Source organism: Oryzias latipes, chromosome 6 (assembly GCF_053564925.1).
Source record: "Oryzias latipes strain Hd-rR chromosome 6, Olatipes_Hd-rR_3.1".
Classification (NCBI taxonomy): Eukaryota; Metazoa; Chordata; class Actinopteri; order Beloniformes; family Adrianichthyidae; genus Oryzias; species Oryzias latipes.
Genome location: NC_136242.1, coordinates 35,098,551 through 35,119,083, shown reverse-complemented (window position 1 = coordinate 35,119,083; position 20,533 = coordinate 35,098,551). Strand labels below are relative to the sequence as shown.

The 20,533-nt window shown below is 48.4% G+C and overlaps 1 protein-coding gene across 2 annotated transcripts in view; it reads right to left on the bottom strand.

The window, feature by feature from the left end:
• b4galnt4a (beta-1,4-N-acetyl-galactosaminyl transferase 4a) overlaps window positions 1-20,533 on the bottom strand; it is an 85,148-nt gene that overhangs the window by 43,691 nt on the left and 20,924 nt on the right. The window contains exons 2-6 of one of the 2 annotated variants that reach the window (XM_023956190.2): window positions 16,829-16,941; window positions 3,796-3,894; window positions 2,316-2,411; window positions 1,438-1,528; window positions 682-782 (exon numbers count right to left, since the gene is read on the bottom strand). In XM_023956190.2, coding sequence (XP_023811958.1) covers window positions 682-782; window positions 1,438-1,528; window positions 2,316-2,411; window positions 3,796-3,894; window positions 16,829-16,941 — 500 coding nt within the window. Of the gene's footprint in view, window positions 1-681; window positions 783-1,437; window positions 1,529-2,315; window positions 2,412-3,795; window positions 3,895-3,986; window positions 4,120-16,828; window positions 16,942-20,533 lie in introns of those variants that run through there. The other variant, XM_078949153.1, reaches the window with a different exon arrangement.

The window sequence follows — 20,533 nt, the reverse complement described above, 5'->3', positions numbered from 1 at the left end:
TTAGTGATGTGTTCCTGACATTAACGTCATGCGATGCTACGGTCGCACATGCTTCAGAGTCTGAGCTACGGCACGAACACTGACGCACGTGTGCAGACGTGTGCAGACGTGTGCAGACGGCAGGACGCCATGCATGTCTGTCTGCTGGTGACTCAATGATCGGCGGCTGCTCCTTTGCCATTTCCAAAAGGATATTTCTCCACTTCTAAATGTCACATCAATATTCCCCTCTAGCTAAAGAATCTCAGCCCCCAGGAGCCCGCGGACCCCTCCCATCCAGCGAGAATGCAGATGGACCTGCAGCTCCACACGGGATTTCTGCACGACGATGATCAAAAACAGATTCCTTCTCCGTCAGAGGGAACCTGGAGGAAGGAGAACAGAAACGGCGTTCTCCATGCCAGGACTGAAAGCGGCCGTAATGTGAGCCGCGCGTCCGGACAGGCTGCTCATGTGATGACCTCTGAAGAGGAGCAAGGTCAAGCCTCTGTCTGTTCACTATTCACTGCTGAAGGCTTTCACCTGAACAGGTGTTAACGTCAGAACGGAGCATTAGGAGACACACGTCCTCCTAAAAACATTGATGTCGCGTTCTGCAAAGTTCTGCTGAGCGGGAAAACCCGTCTGATGCAGAAAGCAGGAAAAGCTGTGGAGAGAATCCTGGAGAACAGGTGGGTTTACCTGTCCGACATAAACCAGCAGCCGCGCGTTGAGAGGACTCTCATCCAGACTCAGCCAGAACTCGGAGTTGTCATCAGACGATACGGAGAACTGGAAGTCACCTGGAGGGGAGGGGCATGGACAGAGGATGACGTCTCTGTTTCTACAGAATATTCCCTTTACAATGGAGATCTTTCAGAACCACTAATCACCAGAAGAGGATCAGGTGACGAGGTCACTGCAGCTCAGAGGACCAGCAGCAGTTTGTGACGGACACTAAAGGTCCTGTGACAGACCTCAGCAGTGATGCCTTCATGTTCCTCTCCAGAAGATGGAACATCCCAGTTCTCTGGAGACTTTTCTTTCTACTGGGTTGTTCTACCGAATGTTTTTGGATTTTTCCCTTCACTCGGTCCGTGTAAACTGCAGCTGCAGGTCCAAGGCTTTCAGATGGTGGAAAGCTGCGTCAGAATCTTCACATCAGAAAATTCCTGCTCTACTGTGAAGATCAGGCCCGTCTGCATGTCGGTGAGGGAAAGCTCTCATCCATCGGCTGCATGACAGGCTCAGATGAACAGTAGCTGAATCAATTCTTCAGTTTTGGAATCTCTGAGAGGCACTAAGGCTCCTCTGACACCACGACTCCCGGGTTGGACCAGTGAAGAACCGTACAGAGACGTGAGGTTCTGGAACCGAGCCCAGCTAAAGGTCTGGATCTCTGCTGCAGTGACCAGCTCCTCTGGGGAAGATCAACCTTCCCTCATCACTGCTGCTCACCGTCTTTGTAAGGATGGAGGAAGCCAAATATCCTCAGACCGTAGTTCTTCCACCTCGGAGCCACGGCCAGTTTCTTCACCGTGGTTCTGGTCTGCAGGGAAGAAAACAGAAACGTGACTGCAAATAAAAGTTCAAACCGGCGATCTGCATGAGAGCTGTGACATCACAGCGAGGCGCTGCATGAATGACGGCGAGAACATTATAAAGGATGAAGAGTACGATGACGTCATAGAACAGTTCTCTTCAGATTTCTCCATCTGGTTCCACAGACGAAGATCCAAACTCTCCTTCTCCAGAAGGATTTCTCCCAAAGCAGGGACGTCTGTTGCCACGGGAACCGTAGTGACGACGCATTCGTGTCGACATTCTCATTGTGTTGTGTTAAATGAGAAACCTGGAAAGGCTGACAGGTGACCCTCAGCCGCTGAGGAACATCCTCACACTTATCTGCTCAAACCTTTTCCTCCTAAAGAAATGCAGCAGAGGAGGCTTCTCACACGCGCAGAAACCAGGCCTTCGGTTCAAAACTGGGACTGCACAAGGGGGGTAGTGGTCAGCACTCCTGCTTCAGTCAGAAGACCCTGCTTCAAATCCCAGCTGGGTTCTTTCAGGGTTCTCCTCATGCGTGTTTTCTGCTGGTCAAAGTCCAGACAAATGTGCCGTAGGTCAATCTAAAGGCATGTGGGCTTGTGCTGTGGTTCACCCAGGATGAACCCCGCCTTCACCAAACAGTGGCTGGGATAGGCTCCAGCATCCCTGTGACCCTGAATGGAATCCAGCTGGTTCTGAAGACAGACGATGGACGGGTTAAAAGTGTCCCGTTCAAAGGTGAACCCCGGGATCCCTGGATGCAAACGGAGCAACACGCAGATACTCACATGAGGAAACAGAGGGAAGTGCAGGTTCTTCCTGAGCTGTCCTACAGAGGAGCCGCACCAGTCCTCAAACACGTGAAGGTTGGCCTGGCCCTTAAACTGCAAACACAGAGGTCAAAGGTCAGAGAACGAGGAACGTGACGTTTCTTTCCATGGACATCTGCAGACCTTCAATGCTTTAAACATGGTGTGTGCTCAGGTAAGATAGGAAGTTCTCGACACACCTTCCCAGAACATCACAAGCAGAGGAAACTGTGCAGGTTCTGCCCCGCCTGTTCATGTTCTGCCCCAGCTCCTCACAGAACTAAAACCAGACACTTCCTCAGTCTCTGTCAGTTCTCATTACTTTCCAGTCCTCCTCTCTGCCTGTTGCTAGCCGCCGGCCCAGCCTGGATCCTGACCTGCCTCACGCGTTTTTTATGAGCGTCCCTTGTTTACCCCTCCGGACCTCTGCCTACCTGCCCGGCCAGGATTTACCCTCACAGCTTTTGTTTTCCGCTCACGGTTCCTCTGCCTACTATCCCCCATTGCACAGACCTACCACCCTCTGCTTGTGGATGCAGTCGGAGCTGCATTCCTGCAGTCAGAGCTGCATTCCTGCAGTCGGAGCTGCATTCCTGCAGTCAGAGCTGCATTCCTGCAGACGGAGCTGCATTCCTGCAGTCAGAGCTGCATTCCTGCAGACGGAGCTGCATTCCTGCAGACGGAGCTGCATTCCTGCAGACATAGCTGCATTCCTGCAGACGGAGCTGCATTCCTGCAGTCAGAGCTGCATTCCTGCAGACATAGCTGCATTCCTGCAGACATAACTGCATTCCTGCAGTCGGAGCTGCATTCCTGCAGTCGGAGCTGCATTCCTGCAGACGGAGCTGCATTCCTGCAGACGTAACTGCATTCCTGCAGTCGGAGCTGCATTCCTACAGTCGGAGCTGCATTCCTGCAGTTGTTGGGATCCAGAGCGGTCTGCCGTGTCTGCAGTCCGTCTTGTAGTCAGAAATCCCATTTTCATCCACAAACTCAACCGTTCTGGCAAGTGGCGTTCCCGAGACAAACTAAACGCTGCACCACTACAAGTGACACCGTCCTTGGGGGGGTTTGGGTTTCATGCTTCCATCCCCTACATGTTTACCGCACCTTGACCTCGGCCACACGCTGGCTGCAGCGAAGCTTTAAAGCTCATCATGTGAAAATGCGAGGAGCTGCTGTTCTTATCACTAATCCGCTGCTTAATTGCCTCGTCTGCTGCTCTTTGTGTTCAGACTGAAACCAGCAGAACCTCACAGATGGATCCTGCCGATGAAACCCTCTAATCATCTGTCCCGACAAACAATAGGAAGGTCTGGTTCTTCTGGTTCTGCCAGAACATGTCTGTAACATCTGGAAATCTGAGACGATTTTAAAACAAAATCATAAAACTCCTCATCAAAGCCATTTCAGCAAACATGACACACAGAGGAGTGGAAGTGTGTGTGTCTGTGTGTACCTCTGCCTTCCAGGTCGTTTTCTTGTTCTGCTGACTCAGGAATTTGCGGATGTAGGCGTGGTCTCGACCTTCAGATCCTGCAGCGATCGAATCGTCATCCTGAACAAAAACGGAAGAAATAAGTCCATCCGTTTAGTTTTTAGGGTGTAAAGTGGCATCTGTGCATGCATCCAGGATGCGCATGCACGTACATGTGTGTGCACATGTGCAGATGTGTCTGCCATGTGTGACAGTGTGCAGAAGAACTGCCTTAGATTTTGGATTTAGTTCAATCTTCATTTAAAACGCCTCTCCTGACTCTCCCCAGCATCTTCATCCCAACGTTGAGGAGAAACTGGGCTTTGAACCAGTGCAAGGGTGCTAACCACTACACCTTTGTGCAGCCAAATGATTTCCTGTTAGTACAAAGACACACATAAAGGCTTCAGATAAAGTGAAATCTCTCCATATGTGGAGTTCTACTCTTTAGGCTCAGGGTCACATGACCACAGAGCATTTTTTCACATTACACAAAAAACAGAAACCTTTTCAGTTTATGCTCGGCATCAACATATCCCGCTAAGCCCCGCCCCTTCCGTCACACATGAGGTCCTTTAGAACGACGCCGGTGCCGCGTATCGAAAAGATGGGGGCGTCTCTCTTCAAAGAGAAGGTTCAGAGATCCCCCAGAGCATCCTGGGAAGCGGCTCAGATCACAAACCCGTACCTGGGGTGGGGGGGTTAAACGCTCCCCTGCCCCCCCTTCCTCAGAAAGTCTCTCCACTCAAGGGCCGTCTCGTTTTAGCTGGAGCTGCAGGACAAACTGATTCTGTCGGTGTGAGCATCAATCATCCAGAGAATTACAGGCCGCTCAATCAGACCATAGAAAAAGACTGAGCCGGGGGTGGGGGCGGGGGTCTGTCAATAACTGTGATGGAGTCGGGCTGAAGGATTAACGATGCAGACATGAGGAGCTGGGAGAAGAAAGGAGAGACGCAGGAAACCCGAGACGCCTCTTCAGCCTGGATGCTGACAGAGGAACCCTGATGGTCTGCAGGAACCGCTTCTGAGAATGGGGGTTCCACGTCCACAGAGAACACAGAGACCAGGTCCAACCCCCCACCCTCCTCGTTATTGGTCCCAGCAGGGACATGTGGGGGAGGGGGGCAGGTCAAGATTAAGTCCTCTGATGCAGATTTTTCTATTAAATCCTGAGAAATTTTAGCTGTTTAGCTCTGAAACCCCCCTCCCCCCAACCCGAAATTGGTTGAGTGGAAGATGGATGGATGTATGGATGAAAGGATGGACTGTTCCAGCTTCAACCCAGATCTCCACCATCTTCATCCAGCGGTGATGAAGACTCGACGCTGTGATATCTGACGACTCCGGCTAAACTTTTCTTGTGAAGTCTGTGAGGTTCTTCATGAGATCTTCTCTGTCCTCCAGCCAAAGCCGCCACAGCACCAACATGGATTCATCTGTAAGGTTCTGGATCATTTTCACCCTGAAGTTGGTTCTGATTCTTTAGGATGAGATTTAGCCCTCACTGTCCTCTGTCCGTGGTCCTGATGTGGACATTTAAGGATTCTTTCCTTTGTGTTTTTGAATCGTCTTCACACAAAAAGACTTCAAACTGTGAAGTCATTTTAACTCCAATCTGTCTGAAAAATCTCTGCTGTTCGTTTATTATAATGACGCTTCTTGACTTTGTTGCCAGATATTAAACAGAAATCAGACTTTTGAGATTACAGATTCCCACATGAACCTTGACTTTGAAGGTGAATCTCATCTGTCAGTTTGTCCATTACCAGGGAAACAAGACGGAGCTCAAACCTGACCCCGGTGATGTCACCCCTCCACTCCTCAGAAATCTTCTAACACTCTCCAAGATCTTCTGGAACAGCCAGAAACTCGTCTTCCTCCTTTCCTAAACTCCTCCAGACCTGTCCTTCCACTCTTCATCCTCTTCTGCTCTGTGTTCTCTACTAAGCTCTTCATCCATCAGATGGTCAAGGTTCTCCTTCCATCTTTGTTTGCATCAGCCTTGTAGAACCTGTCAACACATTTCCCCCTCTGCCCTTCATCGTCTGAGCCTGCTCCTTATCCTTCACCTCTGTTCCTCTGATCCACCTCTCCTCCTCCTCATCTGACCTTTGTTTGACCTTCACCGCCTTCCCTTTGTGCTGCATGTCTGCTGGTTTCTTTCCTCTGGGTGATCCACCTTTACTTATCAAAGCTTTTCCTCAAAACTCTTGAACATTCCTCCACCAGATCTCCTGATCTGCTTTCTTCACTCCAGATGAAACACCAAGAGCCTCAGGTATGTTACAGGTGAAAAAGATTTTACCCACAATCCCTGGGGGGGTTGCTTAGTAACAGAAACTAACCTGAATATGGACTTCAGGATAAAAAGAACACATCATTTTTTTACTCCATACATTGTTTCAGAACACAAAGAAAAACAACCAAACCACATATTTTCTGCTAAAAGTGTATTTTACTCACAACATGCTGCAACCACAGAGATGAGCACTAGCCCCGCCTCCTGAGGTGAAGCAGGTGTGTGAGTCCGTGACTCCTTCTCGCCACGGCCGCTCTGAAAGCGTCAGACTGAGGCAGAAGCTTGAGCCAGAAAAGCTGTTAGTGATCTCCACCTGCAGCCTACCTGCAGGTCTAAATAAACTCCCATGATGCTTTTGGAGTGTTTCCAGAGGAATAAAGCATTGATGTGGTCTGTATGCAGACACACAAGACTCATTCATAAAAATCTCCTCCGGTTTCCACGCCGCCTGCTCAGGCTCATCTGTTTGTTCCTCACAGCTTCAAGGTTCTGGATGGAACCAAAGAACTGAGCACCTAATCCTCCCGAGCTGACGGTTGCTATGGCAACCTCTTTTGTACCTATTTACCAACAAAACCTGTAGACCTGAAAACGACAAACATGACGTGTGTGTGGGGGGGGGGGGGGTCTACACGTTTGAAGAGATAGATGGCAGTGAGGAACAAGATCGCTGTCCTCCTTCAACATCCCCCCCCACAATCACTGCTGCGTCGTTCCGTCTTTTACCTGTCAACAGTTTTTCAGATAAAAAGAATCAACAAACCAAAGTCCGGGTTTCTGGAGCCGTACGGCTGTGGGCTTATTATGGTCTGTCCAGAACTCCCCAGTATAATGACTGAAGCAAAACTAAGCTGATGAATAAAAAGGACGGAGTCTTCATGTCACTTTAGAAGGTGCTGGAGAACATTGAGGGGGGGTCGCCCTCATGATCCCTCCCTCCATCTGTCTGAAAGACACCAAATGTCCTTTTTCTGAACACGTTCTGGATCAGGGCTACGGGTGCAGCCTATTTCCTGGAGCCAAATGATTTCTTTCCACATCATTGTTTTCAGTTTTCATGCTACATTTGACACAACAGGCGCGTAACGTGATTCAATCAGAAAGAGCTGAATGTGTTTATGTGTTGCTGCTCCTCTCTGCTCTCCTGCATTTTTATTCCTTTTTCTTCATATTTACCATATTTCTCGGGCTAATGTTCCCCACAGCAGCAATAGCTGGGTGACTTAAAGTGACACTTGCAGACATGGCTGCTAGTCCTCAGCAGGAAAACGCCTCACATGACCCACTTTAGTGATAAATGGGCTCCTGGCATTTAAGGCACATGTCAGTAATGTTTCACCTAATCACAGGAAAACACGCTACTGCAGCAAATTCTCCAGGTTCAAAGGAATCAGGACATCCGTGTTCCAGATGCTGAGCTCCTGGATGAAAGCAGAGCTGCATGCTCTGCTGTGCTTAGAGCTCTGTTCCCTCTGTGAGTAACTTTACTTTGGTTACACCTGTGCAGAGTCCAGTTTTCACTCCTGGTGTCTGTGTTTCCTGCTGACTTCAGAGCGGGAAAAACTGTACATTCACACACACACGGTACATTCACACACACACACACACACAGTACATTCACATACACAGTACATTCACACACATGGTACATTCACACACACACACACAGTACATTCACATACACAGTACATTCACACACAGTACATTCACACACACACAGTACATTCACACACATGGTACATTCACACAAACAGTACATTCACACACACACGGTACATTCACACACACAGTACACTCACACACACACAATACATTCACACACACGGTACATTCACACACACACAGTACATTCACATACATGGTGCATTCACATACACACAGTACATTCACACACATGGTACGTTCACACACACACAATACATTCACACACATGGTACATTCACACACACACAGTACATTCACACACACACAATACATTCACACACACGGTACATTCACACACACACAGTACATTCACATAGACAGTACATTCACACACACACAGTACATTCACACACACAGTACATTCACACACACACGGTACATTCACACACACAGTACATTCACACACACACAGTACATTCACACACACACAATACATTTACACACACAGTACATTCACACACACACGGTACATTCACACAAACAGTACATTCACACACACACAGTACATTCACACACACACAATACATTCACACACACACAGTACATTTACACACATGGTACATTCACACACACACGGTACATTCACACACACACAGTAAATTCACACACATGGTACATTCACACACATGGTACATTCACACACACAGTACATTCACACACACAGTACATTCACACACACAGTACATTCACATACATGGTGCATTCACATACACAGTACATTCACACACATGGTACATTCACACACATGATACATTCACACACACAGTACATTCACACACACACAGTACATTCACATACACAGTACATTCACACACACAGACATTCACACACACATACAGTACATTCACACACACACGGTACATTCACACACACACAATACATTCACATACACAGTACATTCACACACATGGTACATTCACGCACACACAGTACATTCATAAACACACAATACATTCACACACATGGTACATTCACACACATGGTACATTCACACACACAGTACATTCACACACACACGGTACATTCACACACACAGTACATTCACACACACACAGTACATTCACACACACACAATACATTCACACACATGGTACATTCACACACACAGTACATTCACACACATGGTACATTCACACACACACAGTACATTCACACACACAGTACATTCACACATACAGTACATTCACACACACACAGTACATTCACACACACACACACAATACATTCACACACACACAGTACATTCACACACACAGTACATTCACACACACATGGTACATTCACACACACAGTACATTCACACACACACAGTACATTCACACACACACACAATACATTCACACACACGGTACATTCACACACACACGGTACATTCACACACACAGTACATTCACACACACACAGTACATTCACACACATGGTGCATTCACATACATGGTGCATTCACATACACACAGTACATTCACACACATGGTACATTCACACACACAGTACATTCACACACACACAGTACATTCACACACACACACAGTACATTCACACACACGGTACATTCACACACACAGACAGTACATTCACACACACACGGTACATTCAAACATACACAATACATTCACATACACAGTACATTCACACACATGGTACATTTACACACACACAGTACACACACACACACACAATACATTCACACACATGGTACATTCACACACACAGTACATTCACACACACACGGTACATTCACACACACAGTACATTCACACACACACAATACATTCACACACATGGTACATTCACACACACACGGTACATTCACACACACAGTACATTCACACACACAGTACATTCACACACACACAGTACATTCACATACACACAGTACATTCACATACATGGTGCATTCACATACACAGTACATTCACACACACAATACATGCACACACACAGTACATTCACATACATGGTACATTCACACACACAGTACATTCACATACATGGTACATCCACACACATGTTACATTCACACACACACAGTACATTCACACACATGGTACATTCACATACATGGTGCATTCACACACGGTACATTCACATAGGGTACATCCACACACATGTTACATTCACACACACACACAGTACATTCACACACACGGTACATTCACATACATGGTGCATTCACACACGGTACATTCACACACATTGACAGTTCCCTGCAGACAAAGAACGTTTGGACCAAACCTGTTGTTCTTTGTGTTTTTAAACTGAGGAAATTGTAATTTTAGTTTCCTAATAGCTTTAATAGAACTTTGAAGAAGATTTATTTATTTGTTTCTTCATCAGCCGGCAGGTGATGAAGCTGTTCCATCCATGTTCTTCAAGTTAGCTAATTATGGAAAGGTTGGTCTATTTTCTTCATTGGTGCTGTAGCCGCTCATGACTTCAAAGGACTTTTTCGATTTTTCTCTAAGATTGTCTCTCATGTTCCCGTTTGTCAATAAGTTTTGTGATAAACATCAAATTCTGCAGCCCAGAGTTTGGAGAAAGTTTCACTGATGAGTTTCAGTTGAATTCCCGGCTCTGAAACTGAGCTGAGATCTTCAGTGGAGACTCTGAATGTGTGCATCAGCAGAGCAGAGAAGCTAAAAGCCTTCAAAGGCTGAGCAGAGAGAGATGTTCCTTCAGGATGAAAGTCCTGCACTTAATTCTCCTGTTGCAGAGTGTGTGTGTGCTGAGCGGGGTGCGAGCCACGAGAGAGAAGGGGCGGGGCGAGTGCAGGTGCAGATGGGGGGGGGTGTGAGGACGGAGCAGAGGTGTGTGCGGGAATATAGATATGGTGTGTTCGGAGGACGGAGAACTGAGTTAAATAAAGCAAAAGTGTCGTTCCCATAATAACTGTCTTGGGAGTCATTCTTAATCCGCTCTGGAGGTTGAGGGTTTCGAACGGGAAGTGAACCCCGAAGGAGAATTCCCTTCGGCCCTGGAGGAAATCTCCCCTGCGCTTCCGTCCACCACGGTCGGAGAGACGAGGAAAAAGAAAGAAGTCTTCGCGCAGCGAAAGGTTCAACACTCCATTTAGAGATCATTTCAAACCAATGCGGTGTTTGAGGAGCAGTCTGCAGCTCTGCAGCCTCTGCAGGCTGACAGCAGCAGCAGCAAGGTGTGATGGAAGAACAGAAAAACTATTCTGGGCTGAAGCCTCAAATAGCATCCCATAATAGAGATGTCAACACCCACCAGCATGAAAGAAGAACAGAACACGTTCAGTCTCTGCAGAGCTGAAGACGGTTTCCACGGTCTGCAGCAGAAACACGATTCCTGAAGTGAAATCTGTGGCATCAGAGGAGCTATCGGAGGAAGACGGATGGAGTTCCTCATCAGGAACCCTTCAATTCCTGTCATTTAAATGGGGAAATGTTCATCTTTGATGACATAGTCCTATGAATGAAACCAAAGTAAAACATGAAGGGGGAAAGATGTCCTCATTCTGAGAAAGGCTTGTTCTTCACGTCGGCTCCGATTCATCTGGTGTCCTTTTTGCTCCGATGTCACACTAATCTATCAGACAGGAAGTGGGATTGGTTCACGTCTGCATTCAAACTGAACGGCTCTGCTGTCCCAGAGGAGGAAGACGCTGCCGAGGCAGACGGAGAATTATTTGGAAGGGCCTGTTTCTGCAGAGCAGGACAGAAGTCTGACTAGAAAACTATATAAATCATTGAATAGAATCCATTTCTTTGGTTTTTATGAGCAGAAGAGTGTTTAGAGCTGCTGTTTGTCCAACAGGTGAGCTCTTTTGAACAGACAGGTGAATACCAGAACAGTTCTGGAACCACATCTGCTGTCCACTTCTATGCCTACACATGAGCATGAGTGGATTTGAGGTGACAGTAACATTCATGTGTGCCGTTTGTCAAAGACGGTGCAGTGGCTTTCTGACCTGTCATGGACAGACGCAGGACTGTGACTTTTGTGTCTCCATAACCTCTGTTGAGACTGTGAAGACGGCCTTTTCAGTCCCTAAACCTGTTCCTGTCAGATGGGTGTGAAACAAAAACTGAAGTACTTGAGTTTTCGCTCAGAGGTCGAAGGATCTCAGTCTGGATCTCCTCTCCCGTTTACCGTCTGTGGTCTCTAACCTGGGTGTCAAAGTTGATGCTACCTTGAAACAGACTTTTTATCTGCAGTGTTTGGCCAGGATGAAGTCATTTCTATGTGAGTCAAAGCTTGAAGTTGTGACGGATGCTTTTGTGTTGTCCAGCAGCTCCTAATATGCTGATAGGCTTCACTAACGAGGCAGCAGCAGGTTAAAATGCAGCAGCCAGATTTATTTGAGGTACAAAGAAGTCAGAGCACATAACCCGGTCCTGGTCCCATTTAACCCTTGTGCTATCTTAGATGACCCCACCCTTACTTTGACGTGTTCTCCCTACCATGACAAAGGTGGATAAAGGTGGAAAGATTTCATGTAATCCATGGACACCAGTGAAGATCACAAATCATTGAAGAAAAAAGGTTCAGAGCACTGTCTAGTGGGTCTAGATGACCCAACTCCCAACGTTAAAGTGCCTAGGATAGAACAAGGGTTAATTGGCTGCCAGTGAAATATTTATTTTTTCTGAAAATTCGTGTTTTTAAGTCATTGGCAGGAATCAACTGCCACCGGCAATCGGAGAGCTTTAAGAGATAAGATAAGATAAGATAAGATAAGATAAGATAAGATAAGATAAGATAAGATAAGATAAGATAAGATAAGATAAGATAAGATAAGATAAGATAAGATAAGATAAGATAAGATAAGATAAGATAAGATAAGATAAGATAAGATAGGACTTTATTGATCCCCTGAGGGAAGTTAGGTTGTCACAGCAGCCAAAAACAAGAAAAGTTGCAAAAGTACGAAAAACAAAGCAGCAATGAGTAAGAATAAAAATAATAATAATACAAGGTGGAAGTAAAAGTACAGGACATAAATAACGGATTAAATGAGGCAATAAATAGCAGCAGTGGTTTTCTACAGTCCTAGACTGTGTTGTTGAATAGTCTGACTGCTGTTGGGATGAAGGACCTCCGGTAACGTTCTTTTTTGCACTGGGGGGGCAGCAGTCTCTGGCTGAACGAGCTACTCATGGTCCTCACCGTCGCATACAGGGGGTGGGAGGGGTTGTTCCGGATGCTGGACAGCTTGGTCAGCATCCTCCTCTCACCTACAGAGTCCACCGGGTCTATGGGACAGCCCAGGACAGAGCTGGCTGACCAGCTTGTCCAGCTTCTTTTGTGGTCCAGCAGACCACAGCATAGAAAGTTGCTGATGCAACGACGGTCTCATAGAAGGTCTTGAGTAGTGGCCTACAGACACCAAAGGACCTCAGTCTCCTCAGGAGGTGGAGGCGAAATCTTTTTTTAAAAAACTCTTCCTCCAGTATCGCCTTTTTATGATGTTGGTTTCTATCTCAGTTTTAAATCTGTCCTTGTGTCTTTTATGTTTCTGTGATTATATAACATGCTCAGCACTTTGGCCTCCATGGCTGGTGGTGGAAGGAAATGAAATGAATTTGTGTTTGTTGACGCAGCAGAGATGCAGCGCTCAGACGCATCAGCAGTCCTGATGGGAGATCAACCCCATCAGCTGACAAACAAATGTCACCGTTAAGGTCACTGAGTTCCATACAACACTCTGAACCCCCCACCCTCCATGAAAGATGTGCTGCAGCTCGGACGGAGCTGAGGAATTATGCTGATGTAATCCCTGAAATTGACAGATTACCAGATGAAGCCTGAAACCAAGAGAGAACAAAAGCACTCAATCGCTGGAAGGAGGTCAACACCGTCAGGTGGAGTTTAGTCACCTGATGAGCAGACCTGTTTCTTTACATCTCAGAGAAGACCCCAACCAGCACCCATAAACCACCAGCAAGGCCAAAGCCCTGAAGGCCGCCATGTTTACAGCTCTGTAATATATCACCTCTTACTTCCTGTCGTATCGCACGGCTGACCACAGACACAAAGTTTGATCCCTGTGGGGAAATGACAATAAACACATCCTGAATCCTGAATCCAAAAATACTGACACACACACACACACACACACACACACACTTATCTTAGTAAAGTTTCTGACTGATGTCATGAATCCTGACTTTGTAAAAATGAGAGTTTTTTTCTCCAGCAAAGCTTTTTGAGGTGAACTCAGTTTATCAGCAGACACTAATAATGAAATGTGTGACTGCAGGCCATTAACTTTCTGGTGGCTTCAGAGATTTCTCTACATGCAGCAAAAAGTTGGAGCCTCAGGCTGCTTTTCTGCAGAACAGACCGAACAGCGTCAGGCAGGTTTGGAGTTTGGAGGCTATTAACAAAACCTCCTCCTTCCCTCTTATCTCTTCAAGCACATTTCCTAAAGCTTTGGCTTAAATTAATTCTGAAGGCGACTCGTTTACAGAAGATGTGCGCTGTGCTCCTTCAGACGTTTGGGATTTAACTGTCACTTTTTCAAAGCCCTGCTACCTCAGCATGTGAGTGGAAGATCCCAGCAGCTTCTCCGGAGGACCCGAGCCGGGTCCAGGGAGCTGGAGGTCGCTGACTGTCAGTAACCTCGGGCTCTCTGGACCCGGGTCGGTTCCTCCAAACATAGTGCTGTCAGTTTTGTCAGGGTTCAGCCGCTGAGTTACAGCGTCACTGTTAAGGTCACTGAGTTCTGACTTGTAGCTGAATATTTGGACCGGAGAGACTCCCAGCTTTCTGTCTTATTTTTGTAAATGTTTGCTGTTTGCCCGCAGCAGCGCAGACCAGAACAAACGGACGGTTCTGCTGAAGGTCCAAATCCTCTGCAGCCGGCTGCCAAAAAACAACCAGAACGAAAACGACACAACGCTTCGCTGAGGCACTTCAGCAACAACAACCAACCACCAACGACGGCTAACGACCAATGACAGCTAATCACCAATGACAGCTAACCACCAACAACAGCTAACCACCAACGACGTCTAACCACCAACGACGGCTAACCACCAATGACAGCTAATCACCAATGACAGCTAACCACCAACGACGGCTAACCACCAACGTGAGCTAACCACCAACTACAACTTACCACCAAAAACAGCCAACCACCAACGACAACTTACCACCAACGACAGCTAACCACCAACGACGGCTAACCACCAATGACAGCTAACCACCAACGACGGCTAACCACAAATGAGAGCTAACCACCAACGACGGCTAACCACAAATGAGAGCTAACCACCAAGGAAGGTTAACCATCAACGTGAGCTAACCACCAACGACAACTTACCACCAACGACAGCTAACCACCAACGACGGCTAACCACCAATGACAGCTAACCACCAACGACGGCTAACCACAAATGAGAGCTAACCACCAAGGAAGGTTAACCATCAACGTGAGCTAACCACCAACTACAACTTACCACCAACAACAGCCAACCACCAACGACAACTTACCACCAACGACAGCTAACCACCAACGACGTCTAACCACCAACGACGGCTAACCACAAATGAGAGCTAACCACCAACGACGGCTAACCACCAACGTGAGCTAACCACCAACTACAACTTACCACCAACAACAGCCAACCACCAACGACAACTTTCCACCAACGACAGCTAACCACCAACGACGTCTAACCACCAACGACGGCTAACCACCAACGACGGCTAACCACCAATGACAGCTAACCACCAACGACGGCTAACCACAAATGAGAGCTAACCACCAAGGAAGGTTAACCATCAACGACAGCTAACCACCAACGACGGCTAACCACCACCGATGGCTAACGACCAACGACAGCTAACCACCAACGACAGCCAACCACCAATGACGGCTAACCACCAACGACAGCTAACCACCAGTGACAGCTAACCAACAACGACAGCTAACCACAAACGACAGCTAACCACCCACAACGGCTAACCACCAACGACAGCCAACCACCAACGACAGCTGACCACCAACGACAGCTAACCACCAATGACGGCTAACCACCAACGACGGCTAACCACCAACGACGGCTAACCACCAACGATGGCTTACCACCTCTGACGGCCAACCACCAACGACGGCTAACCACCAATGATAGCTAACCACCAATGACGGCCAACCACCAACGACGGCTAACCACCACCGACGGCTAACCACCACCGACGGCTAACCACCACCGATGGCTAACCACCAACGATGGCTTACCACCAACGACAGCCAACCACCAATGACGGCCAACCACCAACGACAGCTAACCACCAACGACGGCTAACCACCAATGAAGGCCAACCACCAACGAAGGCTAACCACTAAGGAAGGCTAACCACCAACGACAGCTAACCACCAACGACGGCCAACCACCAACGACAGCTAACCACCAACGACAGCTAACCACCAATGACAGCTACCCACCAACGACAGGTAACCACCAACGACGGCTAAACTTTGTTAAAGACCAAAAAACCGGTGAAGCTAAATATGAAAAATGTAAGTTTTTCTCATTTTCATGTCACTCTTTTTTCGTTTCTCATCCAAATGGACCACTAACCCTGAAGCAGTTTCACTGACGCTCTCATCCTCTGTCATGTGGTCATGCTGAACAATGTCTTCTTCCATCAGTATGAAGAAAGAACCAAAATAGACCCCCCTACACACACACACAAGCTGAGGAGCGTGTTCTGACTTTGCTGTAGACGTTCTTCAGACAAAAAGGTTTTTGGTAGAATAAAAACGTCTAGAAGTGTTTGAGGCCTTGATGCAGCTTTCTGTGCCCTCTGGGGCCACCACAGCAGATCATCTGTCTCCACCTGGCGTTCTCCTCTGCATTCCCCTCACTCAGACCAACCATCTCCTTGTTCTCCCATCACAGTATCATCTGCAAACATTATAATCCACAGAGATACCTGTCGAATCCCGTCCGTCATCTTCTCTGGATCCTGCTGTAGATGTTCTCAGATCTACACAGACACAATGACATTGGTTCAAAGAGTCAAAGTGTGACGTACTGCTGCCTCGTCCTCCCGGCTGTCACTGGCATCCTCGCTCTTGGGGTGTCCCGCTGAGGAGCGAACGTCCCTCTTTCGGCTGGTGTCTGTCCCGTCAGTCTGTCGATCTCCATCTGTGGAAAAACAAACTTGGTTTAAAAAGCCGATAACCTGTCTGTCCACAACATGGAAGCTCATGTCAGGCATTATTGCAACCAAGATAAATAGGCACATGGATCAATACATGAGTAACACACAGAATGGCATTATATATATTGCAGAGAGAACTTCTTTAGTCCTTCAAATTAGTTTGCTTGTTCTGAATGTTTACATCCCTCCAGCGTACCTCCAGTTTGAAACAAATTCATCAAAACTGTAAAGAAAACAACAAACTGGTGTTTCTAGAGTCCTGCTTGCATGTGCAGAGTACGCTCCGTGTTCCAAATGCCTGGTTCTGTTGTCTGTGGACTGGACTTTCTGCAGCCTGCATGCTGCTTCTGATGTGATGAAGAGCAGAGTGGCAGGTTAATGAGAGCCTCACCTGCCACCAGGAATGCTAATCATCCAGAAGAAGCCTCTTCTGTTCTGCTTCCTCTGTATGCCCCCCACCCCCCACCTACAAATGCAGCAGTGGTGCTGTGTGATAAGATGATGGAGAGAAACTTGTCCCCTCTCCAGAGGACACAGACAGGACCGTGAGTCCTCCTGGGGTTCATGAGGCCGACAGAAGGCGGAGCTAACTCGGGACTCCTCAGGTTTGGAAAAACTCGCCTTTTCCGTGGAAGATGAAGTTCTAATCTCCACAGCTTTAGGCACAGCAGCTGTCAGCTCACATGCGCTGCGTGTCAGCGCCCTCCGTACACGTGAGCAGGTCCTGTCTGCAGCCTGAGCAGGTAGCAGCACCGTGGGCGGGGCTTCAGAGTTTTTGATGGTCTGAATGGTGACACGGCAGAATGCTAATCTCACCATGCTGGAAGTGTGAGCAGCAGGTTGCATGTTTCAGACTTGAGTTCTAATGAAGCGAAGACCATCTGCAGCTGAGCTGAGGGGTGCGGCGTCCTGTTAGCGCCCGGTGTTTGTCCATCAGGTCGTGACCTTCCTGTTACTGGAGGTTGTTGCTGAAATGCTGAATTCTGGATCTTCAACAGCCTCCTGTCCCTCATCTCTGTGCTAATATGTTGCTTTAATCATGTTCATCCATGTATGTGTCCAGAGACGTTCCCGGAGCAAAGATAGCACCCTCAGCTGTTCCGTCGCCATGACGCCGGGATGCAGCAGCATCGCGAAGGAACGTGAAGCATGCCCCGTTCTGTCCGCCGGGAAGTAGAAGCAGCCTGAAGAAGAAAAGAGGAAAACAGGAGGTGGGGGGGAGGGGGGGAGGACAGGAGGGGGGTAACCTTCTACAACTCATGCGGGGGGGGGGGGGGGGGGGGGGCAGAGTATCAGGGCCCTTTTTCATCAAACAAACTGCTCGGTGCCATCAGGCCGCCAGTCAGGAAGCGGCGTGAACGGTTGCTGTGGGACTGATGAATGAGCCCCCCCCCACAGAGTCCATTAAGGTCAACAAGGTCAACAGCAGCAATGTGATGCTGGGGGGGGAGGGCAGTCGGGCCTGCCAATGAGTTCTATCGCTAGAGGAGACGTCACGTGGTTCCTCATGGGAGGAGAGCACCGCCATCTTGGTGAGGTCAAGTCACTGCTGCAGTGCAGCATGTGAACACATTTTTTCCAAAATGCCAGTTCATTGTGTGGGTTTCAACTGCCAAAATCAGAGTCCACAAAGGAGGAAGGCAGAAGATTTCACAGGTAAGAACTATAATTATTCTTTTAATGCTGGAGGGGCTTCCTTAATAGAACACATGTTGACATGCATGATGCTGCAGGGCTGTTATCAACATGCTGCATGATGTACGGATAATTTGCTGTCGACATTGGTAGGGAGTTGGTAGGGCAAGATGGCTGACGCGCCGGGAGCTCTCGTATGTGAAGACTGCAAGTCAGATCACTGCCACCTTCTAGCCACTATTCAAAGGCTAAGATCTGAGCTTAAGGAAAAATACAACCTGATTGATAAAATACTCTCAGTTTCCGCCTCACAGTCAAACTATATTACATACCTCCAGCAATCAGTCATCGTGGACCAAGCCAGTCGCTCCCTGTCACAGACTCTTCCATGGTCTGGAGGAAAGCCTGCTGAGGCGGACGCTCACTCCACCTGCTCCGACAGCAATATTGTTCAGCTCCGTGGCGTGACAGACGGATTGGAGCCGACCGATGAGATCCGAGGCCCAGGCAACCCCAACTCTGGAGAGTCAGGTCGGTTTCCAGCTGACCTCGAGCAGGAGAAGGCCGATGCGGGTCTCAGGGACCCGGCTCTCAGCTCCACACCCAAGCTGTCATGGGCGGAGGTGACACGCCGCAGCCGGAGGAGCCACGGGCCGAAAACCGATCCTTCCTGCTCGGCTAAATTGGCGCTCTCCAACCGCTATGCCCCGCTGGCTGAAGATCCGGGACCCACTGATGCACCAACAAACCAACAGGATCCACCGGGTTTGGGGTTGTGTCAGCGTCGTCCTCCTGCACTCCCATCTCCCACGGCTGGTGCCGGATGTGTTCGGAGGGAGCCTCCTGTCTCTCATCCCTCGGCTACGACCAGGGTTCGGAATCGGGGAGCGAAGTCCACTGCGGCCTCCGGGCCCGCTTCGAATGAGTCTGACCGGTCCACTGCCTCCGGGCACGCCTCGCGGGAGCCACGCCAGTGCACATTCTCCCCAGGAGCTGCAGCGCCGGTCCCGTCGCCTGACGCCGCCGCTATCCCTTCCTTCTCCGCCGCAGGAGTGAAGCGCCGCCGGCTGCTACGTGACGCGGTATCCCGGCGCTCGGGCGAGCCCTTCCGGGGTTTGGAGAACATCCTGCCCGATCATCCTCTGCCAGATCTTCCTCCTAAGCTTCACCCGGGATCGCTGTCTATCGGGCATTCTGCGGCCTCGCAAAACCCGGCTGTCAGGGATGGGAGCCCCGCACCGGATCCGGGATCAGCGCCCCGTCCAGTTCTCATCCTGGGAGACTCTATGATCCGGCAAGTCGGCATCAAGAGGTGCCACACACACTCCATCTCAGGGGCATCAGTAAAGGACATCCACAATCATCTCACCAGTAAACCCCCCTCGGCCTCAACCATCATAATCCACGCAGGTACCAATGACATTAAGTTCCAGCAGTCTGAGACTTTGAAAGCGGACTTCATCCACCTCATTCATCACATCCAGCAGTTAAATTTACAATGCATTATATCTGGACCACTACCTTCCCCCCGTTACAGAGACACAAAATTCTCTCGAATCCATCAGCTCCATATCTGGTTAATAAGTTACTGTCACTCCCTAAATATCCTTTACGTTGACAATTTCACCGCATTTTACAATAGACCAAACCTTTTCAAACCAGACGGCTTACATCCAAACCATAAAGGCTCCCATCTTCTGGGGATGAACATAGAAATCACCTTCCTCTCCTGCACTGCTCCTTCCAGCTGACGGTTCAACCAAAGCACACACATTCCCTCCATATCCTTTATTCCAGTACACATCACGAGCAGAGATCACAAACGTTCACATTCAAAGTCAACCATTCCTTCTGTCAGATGTCTCCGTCCTGTTCACATAGCACCAAATACAGAAACAAAATTACCTGCAAAATCACTGGTTTCACCTGACACACTGAACA